The sequence below is a fragment of the Scomber scombrus genome, chromosome 21, assembly GCF_963691925.1.
Source record: "Scomber scombrus chromosome 21, fScoSco1.1, whole genome shotgun sequence".
In the NCBI taxonomy this organism is placed as follows: domain Eukaryota; kingdom Metazoa; phylum Chordata; class Actinopteri; order Scombriformes; family Scombridae; genus Scomber; species Scomber scombrus.
In genome coordinates this window covers 18,487,043-18,507,518 of record NC_084990.1, presented here as the reverse complement: position 1 = coordinate 18,507,518, position 20,476 = coordinate 18,487,043, and the positions used below count along the sequence as shown (strand labels likewise).

The 20,476-nt window shown below is 40.2% G+C and overlaps 1 protein-coding gene across 1 annotated transcript in view; it reads right to left on the bottom strand.

Annotated features, from left to right (window-relative positions):
* The window catches only part of tanc2b (tetratricopeptide repeat, ankyrin repeat and coiled-coil containing 2b), a 105,629-nt gene extending 104,462 nt beyond the window's left edge, over nucleotides 1-1,167 (bottom strand). Inside the window, exon 1 of the mRNA XM_062442409.1 lies at nucleotides 1,101-1,167. Within this exon, the coding sequence (XP_062298393.1) occupies nucleotides 1,101-1,167 (67 nt within the window). The remainder of the gene's footprint in view (nucleotides 1-1,100) is intronic.
* Nucleotides 1,168-20,476: the final 19,309 nt, after the last annotated feature.

Below are 20,476 nucleotides of genomic sequence, written 5' to 3'. Positions count from 1 at the left end.
ATTTTCCCACTGTAATAAAGACCCTGTCCTGGAGAGACAGTTAAAAGAGTGGAGGTTGTTATACTGCCCTGGCAATAACCTGAAACTTATTAGATTCAAATAAGAGCGACTGTGCCGTTTCAAAATGAACGGTCCAGGCTCTCTTAAGCATTGCTTGTGGCTGGGATTACGACCACATCAAAGGCCCTGTTCCTCTAAGTGAGAGCTTTATGATGCTTGAGTGACGGTAATGCGTGTGTAGGTACAAAAGGTTCCATGTGGTTTTACCGGAGGACCTCAGAATAACATGACCACTGTCTTTTATCTGACCAGTGTTGCAATGTGCAACAGTTTGCCATGCACAAAGGCACAAATATCTGCACCGCGCCATGTTGTTAGCAACCATAATGACAATGTATGATGCAATAAGAAAACAATGCATGGCTTCAGTATGAAATCCAGAGGTTTGAGGTTCACCCAAACTGCAAAAAAGTGGTTCTCTTGTGGGGAAACAGCTGTAGGATGTGCTGAGTGTTCATAACAAGTAGATTAATACCACGAGTTCATCACAGCGCTGATACCACAACAAAGGAAAGTTAAACAGCTGCTATCTATAAGATGGCAGAAGGCAGGAAAACAGTGAAACAATCCTCCAGTGACAAAAAACGGTGAATCAGGTGCTATAGAGGCACTGAAATGGTGTGAGAAAGGTTTGAAGGAGGTTGAACCCGTCACGTTGTGGCCATAGTGACAAGAGAGGCCTCACAATCTAGGATGGCTCAGGAACATCCTGCTGTGAGTGGGTAATAGGAATTGCATGACCTAGCATGACCAAAGCATGCTAAGAGTACCAGTGAAAAACTGGTGTTCTCACTACAGGAGGTGCAGCTATTCAAACAGCCGAATTGATGAGTTTGCCTGGATCTATTTTAAGCAGTAAACAGGTTCTAAGAGATCTTTAGCAGTCATAGATTAGTCTTTGGGAGCCAAAACATGTTTTTTATCATCCAAGCTGTGTGTTCCTGCTTCCTAAAATACACCCACAGAACTAGTGAACACCTTCTGTGTGCTGACAGGCAGATGCGTCATTGTCTGAGGCTGGCATGAGAAGACAGACTCACCACTGCTGCGACTCTTGCGGTTGGCCTTCCCCCCCGTCAGCAGCATCTTCAAGCTGTTCCTAAACATGACTGCAGCAGATGCCCTGGACTAGACTACAGAGAAATCTGTTGGGGAAAGAGAAGACAATACATATTAATATTTTTTGAAAGCAGTCTTGCAGTCTGACCAACTGTCTGCTCTTAGATCTGATGTTGTTGATGGAATGAATTGGTTAAAAGCATTATCGAGGAGATCAGAGCAACATAACAAAGGCAGACTGTTAAAAGTGAAGAGGAAACGTAACGTTCAAAAGAAATGAATGGAAGTTATGTGTCAGCAAACACCTAAATGGGGGAAATCCCATCCATGTCCTGTATATAATCGTATCTAGGTTATCACAGTACAAGATCAAAGGCTTCCTTATTATTAGGGCAGAATAAAAGGAAGCACCAGTGCTTTTACTACTACATCCCATCATAAAAGAATCACCTGCATTCAACTGTTTTTGTACATAGTGTTGTCGAAGTGAAACACATCATTGGAAAGTGGAAAGTAAGATGCGACTACTTTTGTGGGAATTTTTTGTTGGTTTACATTCACCTCTCATTCACCCATTCTCACAAACTGATACCAATGGTAGCGAGCTAATGTGCAAGGCACTTTTACCAGGGAGAAGCAAAGGGGGTTCAGTGTCTTGCTCAAAGATATTTTGGCATGTAGACAGTAGGAGCCACGGATTGAACCTCCAACCTTGCAATTAACAGATGATTTGCTCCACCTGCTGAGGCACAACCGCCCCGTTCCTTATTGTCAACATAAAGATATTAACTGGGTGGCTTATCTGTCCATCAAAATGTTTTCTGGATTATGAAAAAAGGGAGAAGAATAAGCAAAAAAAACCCAGTTAAATCAAATTCATAGAGCGATTCTGGCTATTTGCAGGCATGCTGATTTAAAGCTATGATGTGGAAGGGTAACAAATAAATAAAGCTCAGACACAGATATTAATGCACAAAGAATTATTTACATTAGAGTTTGAAGAGCATGTTGGATGGAGGTTTGGTACACATAATGCAAAGGATATTCTGTATTTAAAGATTAGTCAGTGGAGGTTTGATTTTCAGCACAAAAAAGGGGTTACAATGATAACAGATAAGAACACTTTAAACCATAAGATTGTCTTCATTTTTTTTGGCTGTAGCTTGCTCTATCCCGTTAATTCCACCACTCCATCTCCCCAATCCTTCAAACCTCCCCTCCTGTACAGGCAGACATATCTCTGCTGTGATTCCTGGTAGTAAAAAGCATCAGAAGGCAGCAGATGTTCTCCATTAGTTGGGAGTGACTCAGCAAAGCCTCACAGACAAACTCCAGCTGAGGAGTCAGCTTTGGACCCAAACAATAACAATAAAAAAAAAGAAACCTCAAACAGGCGGACATGGAAAAGCTCTCAAAAAGCCACCTCCCAAGTTTTTCATTATCCCCCCCAAACCCCTTCTGAACCTTTAGAGGGGGTCTGTAAGTCTTCCAGGATCATAATATAATAACACTGAGGGACATGGAAAGTGAGGTGACACTGAGCCATACAACACCTGTATTTGGCTTCACTGATTAATAAATTAGCCATTTTTCTTCAGGTTTTCGGATGAATGCTCAGTCTCCACTAAATCAGGCTTAATGATTTAAGCATAAACTCAACTGTACGAGCAGATTATGCTAATTTTTGAGATGAGTTGAACCTTTAACTGCACTAACGCCTCCAAAACCTCCAAACCTAGGCAATACTTTTTAAAGACATGTTTGGTTTCATCTGGTTCTGTCTGGCTAGCCTTCCTCTGTACAACAAAGCTGTCTACAATAAGTCTCAACAAGGCTGAAAACTGAGTGCAGTCCTGGCAGTTGCCAATTTGGAGTTTGGCTCCAGTTGGAAGAAAAAAAGAGAGAACAGAAAGAAAAGTCAATTTGAACAACAACAAATATACCAGAGGAAAAATTGAGGTGAGCCACTGCAGCTGCAAAAATGAGACAAGACCCGGCCTCAAATCACTTCAGATACTCTCTGGAGATGACCCCAGCTGTGCTGTTCATTTGTGGAGGCGATGACATTTATCCATCAATGACTACTTTGATTTTCCTCCATAATGTGCAGCTCTTATTTTTTTCAAAAATGATGCTGTTGAGACAGGAAGCGGGTTGTGAAGTCTTATCTCGACATTGCTTTTCTGACCACAACGCAGCGTAAAAAGCAGATGAATTGATTATTTTATGACAATTTAGAGAGGGGAATATGTAGCAGAAGAATGTTAATATAAAAAGTTATCTGACACTGTCCACTGTGACTATCTTTTTATGGTGAATTAATATCATTTTTGCTACTGACTGGCTAGTCAGAGAGTCGTCTGCAGGATATTAGTGACAACAGTAGCTGAGGATCATGATTTTGGGACATAAACATACATCTAATAACAAATCTGAAAGCAACTCCTCTCCCAAGCCAATAACACTGTCAGATTAAGGCCAGTGCAAATGAGAGTTATGACATTTTTTTAGTGGTCTATTTTTAATGTAAGCTCAGATCGACAACTTCAGTTACTATCACAGGAAGTAATAATTCCACTGCTTATGAAACCAGTTGAAACATTTCTCAACCGCTCTCATTTAAAGGGATCACTGACGATAAATATGAATATTTCTTAACTCCAATGATAGGCAGTGCGGTGTCACCCAGCCATTTTGACAGGTTCCTTTAAATAAAAAATGAGCCCTGACATGAATCACTGGGTCTTCGAGGAAAGCCTGACATATTTCTGTGTAATGTGTGGCCCAGATCCTGATGCAACTATTATCTGCTGGAGTAGAAAGAGCCCTACGGTATCCCTACAGTATGGTATAAAGAGCATCCTACAGGATTGTCTATTATAAATGTATTATCAGAATCTGATACAATTGTCTTGGCTACTGAACTGGGGCAGTGAATTAACTAATGCTACAGGCAATTAGTTAAATTGCATGCGGGATAAAGGGTAAAAAAAAATGTATAACCATGTAACAAAGCATGGCCACTTCACTCCAGTTTCCGGTTGAAATATCATCCTGTTAATGCAAAAGGGTAATTTTCTGATGTAATTTCACTTTTACTGGTGTAAGTATAGCAGTAATTGTGTGATACTAGTATAAATAATTGACAGAGAAATAAGGGTTTGCTATTTGAGCTTGTAATTGGAAATCATAGGATTTGTTACCAATATAAAAACCTTCAAATATATCTTCCTGCTTGTCCTTTCATCGTCTTATGTCATACCTTTGCCCCTTCTTTATTTTCCTCACTTTTGCTACATCAAATGTCTGATTTGCAATGTCGATCTTGGCACTCCAGTCATCCTCAAATGTGGGAAATGACAAGTTAAAAGCCAGCTTAATCACAGCAATCATTACGGCTACTTTATGATACATTGACACAAGTGATCTTTAACACCTACTGGGCGGATAGATGAAAAGCATTAGTCACATCAAAGGCCGCGGTGCGAGTTCAAGGTGTCTGAGCGGTGACACATGCCATGAATGGCTACATCCTGTTGTGGGCTGACGGGAACAGTTACGATTTTTTTTTTTTTTTTTTTTTCCTTTACAAGCCAACTTTATTTGTTAGAAGCAGATTTGACACCGTTAGTCACCATCTAGAAATATTTAAGTATACTTCCCCTAGAATAACACTTTTAATCTGTTAATTTTAATGTTCTACCATTGAGAAGCAGAGCTGCAATGATTAGTCAATTAGTTCATCAACAGAACATTTTGATGACTAAATAATAATTTTTGTCACTTTTAAAAGGATTTGCTGATTCTCTTCTGGATATATTTGGATTTTAGACTGTTGATAGGATAAAACAAGACATCGCCTTAGGCCCTCAGAAAAAAAAAATGTTCTTCTTTTTTTAACATTTAATCCTTTTATAGACAAACTGATTAACTGACTAATCAAGAAAATAAACGCTAGTTGCAGCCCTACTGAGAAGATATTGTTCCATATAAAATATAAACACTCCAGTAATGAGGGACTGTTTTATCATGTGGAACCATGCAAGTCCCCCTCTCTGTCTGAAACCCCATTCATTGGTATGAATCATGCAGCCTCCCATGACAAGATGTAGACAGTGGTAAGAGTGTGTAAGATGGCATCGGGTCAGATGCATTGGCATGCATGCTCATCTCCTGAGATACAGCCAAGGTTGTGCAGGGGCATCTACGCAATATCCATGCAACTCACCGCAACTTCACCTCAGCATAAAATATGAGCAGAGAGCAGCTAATTATGTCTGGTCTGGTTGGCCTATAGGCCAGAAGGCATTCTGTGATTATCATAGTAAATCACAGTGTTAAAAGCCATGACTCAGTAAGTACAGTACATACTGTAGCTTCAAGTCAGCTTTCCACAATGCAGATGAAAGGACTAAATGAAGGATGAAATATAGAGTACTTCACAGTCTAGCCTGATAAATCTGTTTCCATATGTACAGCGGTGAGCTAACCAGGCAAGGCTATAGCCGTTTACTAACTGCCAGAGCAGAAAATAGAGAGAGATGGCTGTCTGTTTCTAGAGGAGGCAATCAATGTTTGAAATCTTAGAGGACAGGATACTGAGTAGGCAAGTGAGCACACAAACATACAGACTTGCAGGTCGCCAGATAAGAGACAGGCACGCACACAAAAATGTACCCATATACACTGCTGAAGCAGTGTTTCATCTGAGGGTGTAAGTACAGTATACACATCTCTCATTCCCACTCTCTCTGACCCTGTGTACCGGCCTTTGTGAAGGGAAGCCAAGAAGCAGCATGCTCTCACAGATAATGTGCGTAAGCGGATGCAGCCCATCGCAGGCTCTTCCCCAGCTCAGGCATAATGCTCCTCCAGTGTGTTAAAAACCACTTAAAGGCACATTCACCAGCCCTGCATGATGAGCCACTTTCATCTGCTCTGGTCACCCGAAGCGGCGCACTTGTTTGTTCTGATGAAAAGTAAAACAGAGACACAGCTTGAGTCATCTGTAAGCGTGGATCACAAAGGCTGAATTAACAAAATATTGCTAGAATATGCCTTTCGAGTTGGACAGATACCTTTGTTAGAGGCTTTAAACTCAGCCCTGCATTACTAGCCTTTTGTCATTTAATATGTAGCTTTAGCTATAAGCCTTGCTTGAAGAATTGCTTCGTCATGGCGTAATGTTAAGAAACCAGACTTATGATTATTAGAGGATTAAAGCTTAAGTCTCTTCATATTACAACCCTCCTGTCGAATGAATTAAGGTCATTTTTAATCACAAAGCACCATCTAAATTTTTAAACATAAAAGGAATCCAGCTAACAGCAGGTGCAGATGTCTCCCCGTGAGTTTAAGCTTGGACCGGGAACTGCTGTGACCCTCCATTAATTACAAAGCTTATTTACAATCAATAAAGTATCCCTTAATGGGGCCAGCGATGGCAAAGGCCAGCGTTGCAGGGCATCCAATAGGATTTATCTCATGTTACCCCTGGCCTCCAAATTGAAACTCATCTCAGAGGAAACCATACAGACACAATCATAAAATTAGCGAGGATACACGTTTCCCATGGGAGTGCTCTTACTGTGATTACCTATAACGCAGAAGTTACAGCAGTTGCAAATTGACGGGGAGGAAATAGTGCTTTTTTAACAGGCAATTTCTTAGGGCCTACCAATTAAATTAAAATCTTTCAGGGAGGTGAATGACTAAGGAAAATTTATGGCAAAATCTAATCTCTCCTGAAAAATATGAGTCTATCTTAAAATAGGAAATAAGGTACAGCACTATTTGTCAGAGCCAAGAGTGAAAATCCCTCAGCAGCCGAAACAAAATAAGGCATCAACAATCTGAGAACGACAAATGGACACTGCCCCGAGGGACGCACGTTTCTTGGAGCAATTACCGTAGAATCCGGTCGTCTGACCAGGTAACATGAAATGTCAGACCTTAATCAAATAAGAGGAGGGGTAGAGAAAATATTGTTTCAGAATAGTTCTCTTTAAACAGCTATATAAATGAAGCTGAGTCATCCACAATCCAGTGATTTCATCCACTTGTTTCCATACACGGTTTTGCTTACAGGGCTCACCGAGAAAGAGTGAGCTGGACCTGCTCATTAAAACAAAATTCTGCTGCAGAGGTGCATCTCTAAACACAGCAGAGATAATATTCACAGGAAAAAAACAGGCTGGAAACGTGTGCAGTCAGAGCCTCACTCTCTCTCATCTTGCCAGCAGTAGACACCCTGCAGCATCAGACAGGGATAAATCACACTCCCATCTCTAGTTTGAGGATGGCCAGGGGAGCAGAGTTTCATAAATCACACTGATATCAATAAGGGGAAGTGTCGGAGCCCGATTCACAAGGTGAGAGTAGCACAGGGCGATGCAGAAACCACTTAAGGCTGCTGGTAACAAAGTTTCACTCCTAGCCTGCAGTAGATTATTTATTAATCTAGATTAATGCCCCTGCGCCCATTGCTTTGCAGGGGAAGGCGGTGATATCTGTATCAGGCTGCACCATACAAGTAAGGTATGATCAGTCATACTTTTTAGGGTGGTCAAGATTAAAGCACTATACCTCCTTATAGTTTTACTATGAGTATCACATGAAACACAAGATTTTGTTTTAATCGCTGTTAAGAATACTGTCACATAGCAAAAGTATAAAAGTTTAATGTACTAAAAAGATATTTAGTAGCTATTAGACATGTGTCAGATATGGATAATTAGATTAATAACAAAATTCTAACAAATACAATTTTGTTTAATTACTTTTTTCAACACTGTAACACAAAAGTCTTTTAGATAATTAAATGAATAAGATAAAAGTTTATGTCATAGCCATCAGTTATTATTATTTCAGCTTCATTTCTCTGGCTCTTAATACTACGATACTCATGAGCCTCAGCCACTGTTGCCTACAGAAAGCACAAATCAGTTGTATTCAATTTAAAACAATTTGCTGTTGCAGCCTGAAACAAAACACCATGATAAAGTTGCTTAATTCACCCAGAATCTGAAACAGATTTAAACCACTAAATGTTTCCACTAAATGTTATCTTTAGATGCTGATAGTCGTTATACGCAACTGCAGAATTTTAAGATAGTGATAGTTTTGTTTTAACAAAATGCACCTTTGGAGTCTTAGTTAACATCACTTGTTTTTTTAAATGCAGACATATTTTTGTCTTTTCATCAAGTGACCAGATAATTTCTTACACAGTCTCTCATATTTTGTACTGATAATTAAGGCTGAACAACTTGGGGATAATATATAAGTGTGATTTTTCTGATAGGTATTGCGATTTGATTTTAAAGTCAAGCTTCAGTTCAATATTCACTATTGTAATAGATTTGAAACATGTGATGGCGATACCACCAAAATATGCTGCTCTACATTTTAATGCAAGGATGAGAACTTAAACATATGAATTGTTTCCAACATGTATTTATTACTTTTTATTAATTGGCAGAGAACAAAGAACAATTAAAGATAGAACAATTAAACATAGAGTCACAAAAGCTGTTACTGTATTAAGTTAAATAATGTAATAATAAAAAGAATTACCAAAAAATAGAATAATAACAGGACCTTTAACGACGTAAACAATGTCTGACATTGACACATGACGGTCATTCACTTAATGCTCAGCAGCAGCATCTAAATGTTGCACACTGCTGTAACCACAGAATAATTATCAAAAAAGTGATCACTAGATATAATAATGGAAATAGGAAAATAAATGTATACAAAATATCTAAATATTGCACATTCAACTAAAACATTTATTTGCGGTTAACCAGCATTTACCTTGTAAACGTTTTTCCCCACAAAGGCTGCCACTGTAGGACAAAGTGCAAAACTCTTCTTCACTCATTGAGGTCCAGAAAACCAGTATGTCAACCTTTTTACAGGTTTCAGACATGAATGCTGACACATGACTACATCGCCTCCAGCACTAAACAGCCTCTCTGATGAACTTGCAGCTGGTATGCACAGGAATTTACGAGCCAGTTTGCTGATCATTGGAAAGTTAACACTGTGCACCTTCTACCAGTCCAAGAGATCTTCAGACAGTGCATTCACTAAACTGCTTTGATATCTGTGCTTATGTAGTTCATCTTAATTAACGAATGGATCAACAAATGATGTTCAGAAGCTCCTGTGTGGCTGGATCTCTGTATTTATTCTTAGTGTAACCAAGGGCTTGACTTTATTGCGTCGCTACAGTCTGTGTCATCCTCATTATCAGTCAGAATGGATGTTCTCAGGAGATGCAGGACCGGCTTCAGGTATGACAAGCTTACATACGCTTTACCTGAGAGGCCATCTGTAAACCAGAGAGGACACAGGGTGTTGTTGATTGATTCGAGGAACTCAGTGTCCTGCCAAGTGGGGACCAGGTGACACATCTTCCCCTCTTCAGAATGAACCTAAGGCAAAGCAGCTCTACTCCAACACCCTCCCAATCATCCTCTGCCTTGAGCCCCATCTTCTTGGATACTTTGCAATCAAGAAGAGCGCCGGCAGGTTTAACTCTTGCTGTGCCTCACTCAGTGCGCTCTTCTTTTTCCAACTGTGTGAGAAATAGCCAACCACCTGTTTACCTGTAAGTCCTGTTGCCCGATTTATTCGCCTGATTGCATCATATTTCACAGCATTTTCTTAAGAAACAAAAAAGAAACACAAATCTTGAACCAAAAAATTGATTATGTAAGGTACAATATTGCATTTTTCCGACTGAAAATGTATTAACAACAATTAAAATAACAATAATAAACTTTACTTGTACAGCACTTTTCAAGCAAGATAATTAAGTGCTCCACAAAAAGCAATACAGCCAACAACAATAAGCTAAACAAATAGTAATAGTAATAATTGCAATAATAATACATTAAACAATAATAATAATAATAAGAAGAATTTATATAGAACTTATACATAGAATAATATCTAAAATAACAGTTTCGTAAATAAGCACACACACAGGGAAAGAAAAACACACTTACCAATCACAAGATGCAGCCTGTGGCCAAAACACTGAAGCCTGGTCCATTGATTTAGTTCCAGAGCTTTGATAACGTTTGATCCAATATCAGTGGCGATGCACGTCTGGCCCTCTTCTCTCAGATACCAGCTGGACAAGCACTCCCTTAGTTTATGGGCAATATTCTCTACCATGTGGTCAACAGGAAAATATGCCTTTCAGTTGACTTTTTGGCCACACACTCATCATATAGCTGCCTGTGGTGCATTTTCAAGTGCCGATATAGGTTTGGGGTGTTGCCACATGATGTGGTCATTGCTCCATGACAGGCCTTGCACAAAACCTTCCTTTGCTGCACATCTGTCATCTCAAACCCGAAATACTCCCGCAGAAGTGCTGCTGTTCTTCGGGACTAAATTGTCCAACGTTGCTTCTGGCACAGGCGAGGCCATTTTTCAGCACAATGATTGTATCGGTTTCCTTGGGTTTCATGTTGGATGTTGATGGACATATGTGCAGTTGACTTGGGCTACCTCTCACTGATGTCACGCAAGGAGGACAGCATTCATTTGTAAAAAAAAACACAAAATGAGTATGACTTTTATTTCCGAATAACGGGACAAAACGCCTCCCACCTCACAACTAACTCTATAGTGGTGAATACCATTCAGACTGTGTGAACTGTCACATTATGAAAACCAGTTAGCGCTATACTCTCCCCACTGACACATGAGCAGTAATTTAGACCCAATGTCAGCGCACCATCTGTGACCTAAACCCATAAAACTGCAATGCCAAAGAGCAAAGACAACATTTGGCACACGTTTCAGGTTCCCTTGGGGGGAGGAGGGTAGAAAAGGGACAAAAGACAAGGGAGGGGAGACTTTAAGGAATCTTTTCAGGCAGTTAATGACTATTCCAATAATGTAAATGGACAGACAATATTACTGTGCACGTCCCTATGCTTATAGAAGAAAATGCCAGTATTATAGATGTATGCCGAGGCTAATGGTTTGCAATGAGTATACAGAAAGTCCTGATGTATTTGATCTGCCCTCCACTATCCCCAAAAAAAAAATAAAAAATTGATTTTCAGAAAGCTCCTGAAAGTGACATGTTCACTTAAGACTTCCATCTCTCTGCTATAAGCTTGGCTGATAGTGCTTATCTGACCTTTCGAAGTAATATAGCAGAACTAGGGCCAACAAGTTGTGGGTCTGAGCAGGTAAGCACTACTTGCCTCTATTAAGGTCTATAATGCTCAGGCAAAGTCGGGCTTAATGTGTTTCTTCTCCAACACACTGACACGGCCCACATATAGCCAAGTGAATTATTATGTGCTATGGTTGTGTCATCTCCCTGTGGGGAAACAGAAGTCCTCCTACACATGCCAACTGGCACACAGTTTCATTACCAAATCTAAGCCCAGTTTAAACCAGCTTAGACCCCTCTCACCCTCTTGTTCAAATCTATTCAAAGGAAGCGACTGAAATAGCATGTCAACCTTTATCAGAGTCAAAGACAGCCAAATGAGGGAGGACATAATTCATTGCCTTTTATTTTCCCCTGTTTGTTTTAGACGATGTCTGCGCAAGACCAAATAATGGGATGAAATACTGTGAGGGATGTAGGCAGGTGTAAAAAATTCCCCGCCAAGCCAGGCCATGGAGGTAAATAAATCATCTAAATGCAAAAAACCTATTTATTCTCTCAGAGCTGCATGACCACAGTTTTTGAAAGTTGAGTTGCTTGTTTTCTTGGTAATCTTTTAAGTGGCAGACAGTGCGGAAGTGGATATTTGTCAGTGATTAATGAAAAAGCATTTTTGTCTGCAGACAACAAAATGACAACCGCAGCAGCAGCGCTCTGATTTTTTAATACGTTTTGAATATGCTACTTTTGCACACTGTCACTCTTGCTGGGTTAGTGCTGTGAACAATAATATAAGACTCTGCTGATAGGCAGCAGTCAGTGTGAAGGATTAGCTCCAAGCAAGCAGGAGCTATCAGCTTCTCAGCATCTTCCTAATTGTGATGTTAAAATATTGGGACTGTTCTACAGAGTAGCATTACCCTCAGTGACTCTTATGAGGTTAACACATAAGGAATCATTCTTAAAAGTTGATCATTTTAAAAACAGATGAGGCTATTTGATGATGCTGAAAGTCAAACACTGTGATAAATATTGAATCTATCAAGAGAGAAGGATGATTAATCCCAGACTGCTGTATCCAGTCCTCCCTCCACTCCCTGTCTGCATCCTGCCTCTTTATTCTGAGACCTCACTGCTACACCTGCTGGCCATTTGGAAGTGCTGCTGCACCATCTGCATTGACACACTGACCAGAGGTGCCAGGAATTAATGAAATGATAAATCTAAACCTGATCTAAATAATAGCCTTTCATCTTTGTTGCTGACATATGACACAGACATGTCCATCATCTAGTCTGTAGAATACACAGAAAATGTTGTTTTGCATAAATCCCCTAAGACGATCCCATTTGTATGCCTCTAGCACTCCAATCCTGTTCAAACAAATAGACCAGAGCTTCAGGAGGAAGAATGGTTCAGTGTTTGACAGGCAGCTTAAAGGGGCAAATAGAGTCATGACATGAGGAGGGAAGGTCATTCTGCCGAAGACCAGTAACAGCAGTTAATCAACATTGGCAGAGGTGCACATTTGCATTGAGATTGAGGCATTTAAAATCAGCCGGTGTCTCTGGTTTGGGCAGGCGATGAAATTAAATTGGAGTTGGTACCGATCCAATCCAATATTGGTATGTAATAATAATACTAATATTGGGGGCCGAAACTGACGTAATTCACTCATCAGATATTAGACCAACGTCATAGATCCACATACTGATCCTTTTTATAGTATTATAGAAGTAGCACAGCCCCTTTAAGGGATAGCTCAATGTGTAGGTTGTGTGAGTGTGTAGCAAGTGTGCAGTCAAGAGAGAAAGGGAGCACACATGTGACGGTGAGGTGAGTATGAAGTTAGCAGTATAGCTGTGAACGTAGCGGTGCAATGCATGTCCAATTTAGGCTATTTATCAGTGAATAAATGCTACAACTTCAAGACAGAAGTGGTCTGTACACGCTGAAGTAAGAAAGGTTAACATTGTCGACCGACCACAAAGGGATCCTCTCACATGAAGTATAAACAGTGAAATAAACCATAATTAGCAAAAAAGAGTACCTGTATTTCTGAAGGGGCAAACTCCAGGGCTGAAAAATGAAACCAATGCATAAGTGCCAAAAACTGCACATCTTGAAATGGCCACTTGGGGCTGGCTCCAAATGTGAGTCAATCCCCATTGACCCCCATGTTAAAATGGCCAACTTTACAACAGATATAAACATGTTTACAACCTAGTACAAAAAATGGTTTTGTTTTCTATCACTAATGTCCTCTTTCATGGCAAATTAATTTGGGGTGAATTTTTATGAAACTCACCCATTTTATTAAGGCCTAAAGTTACACATAATCAAGGGTGTGGCGACTTTGTGTGACAGGTGGGTGCCGTCACAGGCAAGTTGCTACCACAGTTACAACACTGGTTAGGTATGTGTGGCATAACCCCAGATTCAGAGAGGATGGGCGTAGCTGTAGCAGTAGCTATTTACGTGTGTTTTCAGTTCATTTAAGTTAATTATAACATTTAGGTCATCTAAAATAGTCTTGTTCAGTATCTGGTTGTACTAAAAGACCCTCTAATGAGTCTGTTGATGTTCAGTTTTTTTCCGGTAAGTACATTTTGTTTTGATGGTTTTAAGCCTGTTTTTTTGCTAAACATTAGCATTAGCATTATCACAGTTAATCACAAACAAGAAATGCACTGTGTTAACCAAGATAGCAGATACTGTTAGGGTCACCTCTAGTTCTGATTCCAAAAACCCAAGAAGGCTATAGGCAAAATACAAACTCAAGGCTTTATAACAGGAGTCCACAAGCCAATGGGTGACGTCACGGTGGCTAGGAGGCACAGAGGGTGAAGGGGCAAAAATGATCACCTACCACTGGGGAAAAGCTGGGGTTTGATTCTTGTTAGCAGTACCTCTGGGCTGTTTGTCCCTTCCACAAAACACGATTAGCTCTGCTCATAATTGGGAAAGGGGGAAAAGGCTCTCTAAATGCTAAACCTAATTTATGTTAAGATATTGTTGATTACTGTAAAGTGAATCCAAATGATATCCACTGTGATTTGCTGTCATAAAAACATCAAAAGATTTAAAGAGGTGTGAATGTTTTTTTTTAAAAGTCATTGCAAATTAAAGCAAATTAAAACTAAATTGCTATGATAACTTTCTTATAACATCCCCACACATCTTCTCCTGGCTCAGCTGTCACATGGATCCGGTGCCAGCCTAAAGCTGGTTTCACACAGAATTTTCACAGCCACTCTTTCCCTCTGCACTGCCCGTTCTGTCTGCCTGACATAACCAGCCTTCAGATGATACCCAAATGGGTTGACTTGGCCACTTCAAGGGAAGCACTAATAATCAACTAGCGCAAGCTTCCACTGGCCCTGTCGAGGGCCTGTACTAACTTTGTATTTCTGTGTAGCAGATTCAGATAGTCTTGGACTTCCTTGCCCGGGGCTATTGTGCATCAAGTGCAGCTGAGTGGTTGATAGGCTTAGCATGGCTTCTAAGTGGAGTGAAGTCATGGGGGACCCTTGGGTTGCTTTCTTTCATGAATTGGAAGAGTTACAAAAGTCTTCATCTGAAATTAACTTAAACCAACTTAAAAGGGCACTGAGGTTACAAAAGGGATGCTGAGGGTGTGCAAGATAATATCTAACTGTACAGAACTTTGCAGCTGAAATGCACTGCAGACATTGCCTTGCAAAGCTGCTTTGACTGGCATTACTGTTTGCAGCTAGATAATATAATAGTGGCATTGTTTCTTATGTTGTATTGCAGCATTGCCAAATTCAGTTACAGTCAAATGCTTCATCTTGCTGTTTGCAGTGGATTTATGTCGAAAATTAAAGTAGGTAGGGAAAGGGGTTAGCCAAATTGGTCACGAGGGCACAGGTTCATTTCAACCCGATCACCCGTCAAGAATGTCAATTTGACAAATCTGTAAAATATTTGGGAAAATACCGTTATGGTTTAAACCAAGGCGACTGTTAATTGCAGGTCTATGACAGGATGCCAAGTCTAGTTTCCTGTATGAAAGTCAGGCGTGCTATATTCCTATCCACCAGCTGACCTTGGGATACTGGAGTGATGCTTTTACATCTTGCATCTTTACAAAGGGGGAACCAAACATTCCCAGAAGCCATCATTAGCACGTGAGTGGGGTGTAGTTATTGGATTTTTCATTAAAACAAAAAATGTTAACCAAAATTGGCACTAAAAGGCAGAAGTTTCATCACCATGGAAAAAGACAATAGATCAAGGTATTTTAAGGTATTCAAATAAAAAATCCCTTCACTGCTGTTGTAAGACAGAAACAGGCATAGTCTGTGAAAGAAACACGATGCTGTGTATTACATTTCTTCTGAAAGCGCTCCAAGCAGCTCTCAAAGAGGTTATGAGGCGATACTCTCTATTTATGGCATCTACAGATAGTGCAAGTGACATCAAGAAAACCCACAAGGAGTCAATGTACCCAGCATGTCCCTAAAGTATGAGCAAAGAGTCAGACATTCAGTGCATGGATATGGTTTCAAAACCACAGCACGAGAACAGAACAGATCAATAAGGTATTGTCATCCACCCAGTCAGAAGGAGAGACAGATAAAAAGAGACCGTGCAGCTTATGTATGTCAAAGGGTACCGATAATGACATTTGGTGCTGACCAAATGAGTTTCTGCCTACAACTGGTCTGCCTCAAACTTGACTGATAAAAGAAAACAGGTCCAATTGTCAGAAGTGATTGTTGACAAGGGCCTGGGTTTTGTTCATTTCTGGGGAAATAAGTCTGTGAATTACATTGGCATGGATATATACCGAGTTTCACTGAAGCAAAGGCACACTGGCTGAGATAGGAGATGAATCTATTTCCCAATGAATTATGCATTGTTCCAGCCTTGTATTACCATGTACACGGCCATCATGCTCACATTCACTCTGTGAAGAACTTCTTTGTCCACTGTGAATTAGCAGCACCTCTCTAATCTCTTTTCATCTCATGCACAGATAGTTTCTACGGGAGATGCCTTTAGCATGCAAATAACTTACTATAACTGAAAAAGAAGCGCTGACAGGTTCTAGGAATGTATCATACTACTGTTTTTTATGGAATCAGTCTTGCATGTGGCAAACAAAAAAGGATTTAGCTCTACAACCAACATCAGCTTTGTCATTACAAATGGGATGTGGGCCTTTAATTTATGTTCTGTGACATGTATCTCCACCTTTAGAAATGTACTCTTTTTTTCATCCAGACTAGCTATTCATTTCACAGCCAGCTATACAATACTGCTATCGCTAACAAAGAAAAGATCAGATTTGTGTGCCTCACAAGGTCAATGATACCTTCAGAGTTGCTATTTGTGACTTTGTATCTGGATCTGGGGGTTTAAAAGATAAAAGGAAACATGGGCAGGAGAGAAAACATCTTAAATTACTTCTTCTTCCAGTTCAGCCCACCATCAGACTGCTGTCAGGCAAGACTGACGTTTGATTGAAAGCGCAAACAAGACCATGTGAAATGGAGACCCAAATAGAGTGTTAGCTGGCCACTAACCTCTGATGGCAAATTTGATGACCACCAATAAATGTCTGTTAACGTCCAGCCACCATCGCACCAATCACGTGGCTCAGGAACAGAGTGATTGAGTGGCAGATTACTCCTACACTCACATAGTATCATGAGCCTGGCTTCAAAGAAATTTGGAAATAAAGCATTATTGTATGATAGTCTGAAGTTGATGATACTCAGTCTGTCCTAGAGATTCTGGCAATCATCCACACCATTTTCACTTTAGCAGCAATGCATTTTAATGGCTATTAATTGAATGATCACTCATCATCTGTTGGGGCAGCAGCATCAGAGCAGGCGACTCGAAACTGATCATCAGTATAGTGTGTTAAACTGTGGAAAACTAGATGTGCCATGGTCCTCAAACAGACTGTGATTGGCAGCAACATGGTCATTAAACACATGCTTGCTGACCTCAGAGGGAGAAAAAGTTTGGATAGGGGTCAAAACCTTTCTTGGCACATGCTGGAGCTTTGATCTGATGGACCTACATGCAGTCAATGAGGTGCTTTCAGACTGACTTGGGGTCTCATTTATAAAACAGTGCATAGGATCCATATTAAAAGTGTATATGTGCACAAATGCTAAAAATGGCATGCACAAAAAAAATCTGAATTATAAAACTATTCATAAATCACAGTTCACCTGGAAATGTGCGCATGTGAATCAGCCTCATATCCAGCCCTCTACATTCCCATATTTAGTCATAAATGGCCAATCCCATTTATGAATACTGATCTACATGCGTCTCTCTGTCTTGAGACGCCTGGCCAATCAGTGTCAAGAGTTAGCGTATATGCCCTCTTGCTCATTACTTTCACTCAGGCAGCTGCAGAGGAAGGACCGCAACAGCCATGAACTGACTTTTATTGTTTCATTTCCCCATTTTTGGACGTCTTGAATTATGTGTGTAACCCAAAACTAACATATATAACTTAAATAAACATTCCTGTGGAGCAAGTTCAAGTTTTTACTGGACACCCTCCAGCAGGCCAGATACAGGTTAACCAGTTTTTACGCAACACACTCAATATCTACAATACGATAAACACTGTATTTATCTATGTTTACTTTCTCTAATGACACAGTCAGAGTATCAGGTGGTGACTGGAGACGGAAGACTGTGTCTCTCCACTGATAGTCATGTGTTCAGTGCAGTGATTTTACACACATAAACTACATGAACACTAAAATCAGACCTGGTGATACATGCACAGTATTAAATCTATGAGTGTTCTATTCTGCAATTATTTTTAAGTTATGCTTGTTTCGGTTAAGTTACTTGGTGTTATCTTGGGTTTCTACAACCAATGATGATAAGTTCATCAGTTAGTTAACGTGGTTGAGGTGAAAAGGAAACAAGCATATTCAAGCTTAATATCGAAGAAAGGTAAGCCAGACTTCCCTGAATCATGCAACCTGGAACCTCCGGACATTATTCATTCCAGCAGAAGCTGTGCTGCTCCTCAATTGATCCCCTCCTCTGCGCTCCGGTTGAGACAGCACTGATGAAATGTTGAGCGGACTTTGATTTAAGATTTGAGTTGGCTTGTATCAGTTCAAATTGAAAGGTGCTAAAGGTATACTTATGAGGGCTTGTAACTAACAGCACAAGTACAGATAACATATTGGTTTGAAGGTTTAGAATAACGTGGATCTATAATTAACATTTGATATTAAGTGAAATTAAATGAGTGACAGGAATCATTATACAATACCTCACCATCGGCTTCACCAATGTCCTGTCTATAAAATGTTTGTTGGTATGGGTCAGAGTTTACATACGGCTGCACACATTGTCCCATCACAACTTCTGTTTGGGAAGTGGTGTATGTGTCTTTCAGGCTGTGTTTCGTGTGTACACAGCGGTTGTAAATGGGACCCCTCATTAGTTTCATGACTGAACTCCCTGCATTTTATATACTTAGCACTATATCTTTTCATTTCTGTAAATTGTGAACTTTGTCGGAGAGGAATGGCAGGGGGAGGAGAAGTGAATGTTGTCACTTAGGCACTGGTTGCACTTTGTTGCTTGACATATTGTATTTGTGATTTTTCAATAAATGTCCTAAAAAATAAAAGGGATTGATGTTGCACAAGTTGCTCAACATAAAAGACAACACTGCACAGCCCCTACTCAACTTTCTGGTTAGACAACAGAGTGTGACAATGAAAATAGGGACCGTTAAAGGAGGTCATCCCTGTCAAACACAATAGCCGTCTACAATGACTCCCCTCTGTGCCGAGAGGTGCAATAGACAATAGACATTTTACACTTAATTTGCACATTAATAGCAATATTTTTCTTTAAAGCTTAATGTTTGACTGTCCGACAGACCGACAGTCAGACAGATTGAGTCATTCAAACACACACCTCATTAAGTGTGTTATTGTAAGCTACATGTTTTTTTGTGTTTGTCATTTATGTGACAGCTGCTGTAACACAGAAATGTCCCTTTGGGGATAAATAAAGCTCTCTCTCTTTCTCTCTCTCTCTCTGTCTTTCTCTCTCTCTCTCTCTCTTTCTCTCTCTCTGTCTTTCACTCTCTCTCTCTCTCTCTCTCTCTCTCTCTCTCTCTCTCTCTCTCTCTCTCTCTCTCTCTCTCTCTCTCTCTCTCTCACTCTCTCTCTATCTCTCTCTCTCTCTCTCTCTCTCTCTCTCACTCTCCTCTCTCTCTCTCTCTCTCTCTCTCTCTCTCTCTCTCTCTCTCTCTCTCTCTCTCACTCTCTCTCTCTCTCTCTCTCTCTCCAATAATTTGTCTTGTGTTGTTGTCTTGTGTAACCCTGAGTTTTAGGTTGATGAGGCTCCGTTGTGGAAACTAATGAGCTATACATACAAGAAAGGGCATCTTCATCCTGTCTAGTCCCTATTAATTTCACTTAAACAAGGCAGTTGTGTATCCTCTCATGGTTGATAATGTCTGCAGAGCACCCATCACACTACACTGTTCACTACGCAACTTCAAGAAGGCACGTGTCTGTATGTGTGTGCATGTGTGTCCCTGAGATGAAGACTTGTGATCCTGCCAATCAGATAAAAAAAATATTAAGGTGGCAAAAAGAAGATGCATCTCTCAGCCTTGTCCAGTAAAGGAATTCATCATCCCAAGGTGCACAGCCATAGTGTACTGCAGATGGAAACACGCAGAGTTCGCCTTCACCTTTGCTGAAGGTCACAGGACTACAGATGAGTCTGCCTTTCGTCAGTCCTTATGCCATTCACATTAGCAAGCTGAGCCAGGCCTTGCCAACATCAGCAAAAGAAAAAGGCTAAGTTATATTGCCCTCTTGAGACAGAATGTGTCAGCCTTACACACACTATCTTCTACACTTAGTGTAAATAGTGCAAAAAACAGTGAGACCGTGGGGAGGGATAGTGGGGATGTGATGGGAATTAGCAAGGAGGTATAAAAATAGTCTCTCTGTGACCCTGTTAGAGAAAACTATTCATACACAACCATAGACATATAATAGATCACACTCAAGGGTTGATGAGTTCAGGCCACAGCAGCCAGTGGGTTTTATACTGTTGATCAATTGCAGGTGATATGAAATTGCAATCTTTATGTTAAGCCAATCTGTTAAGCTTATAGTAATTAGCAAGTGCCTAAACCCATAATCATAAACACATTTTTCCCTAGAG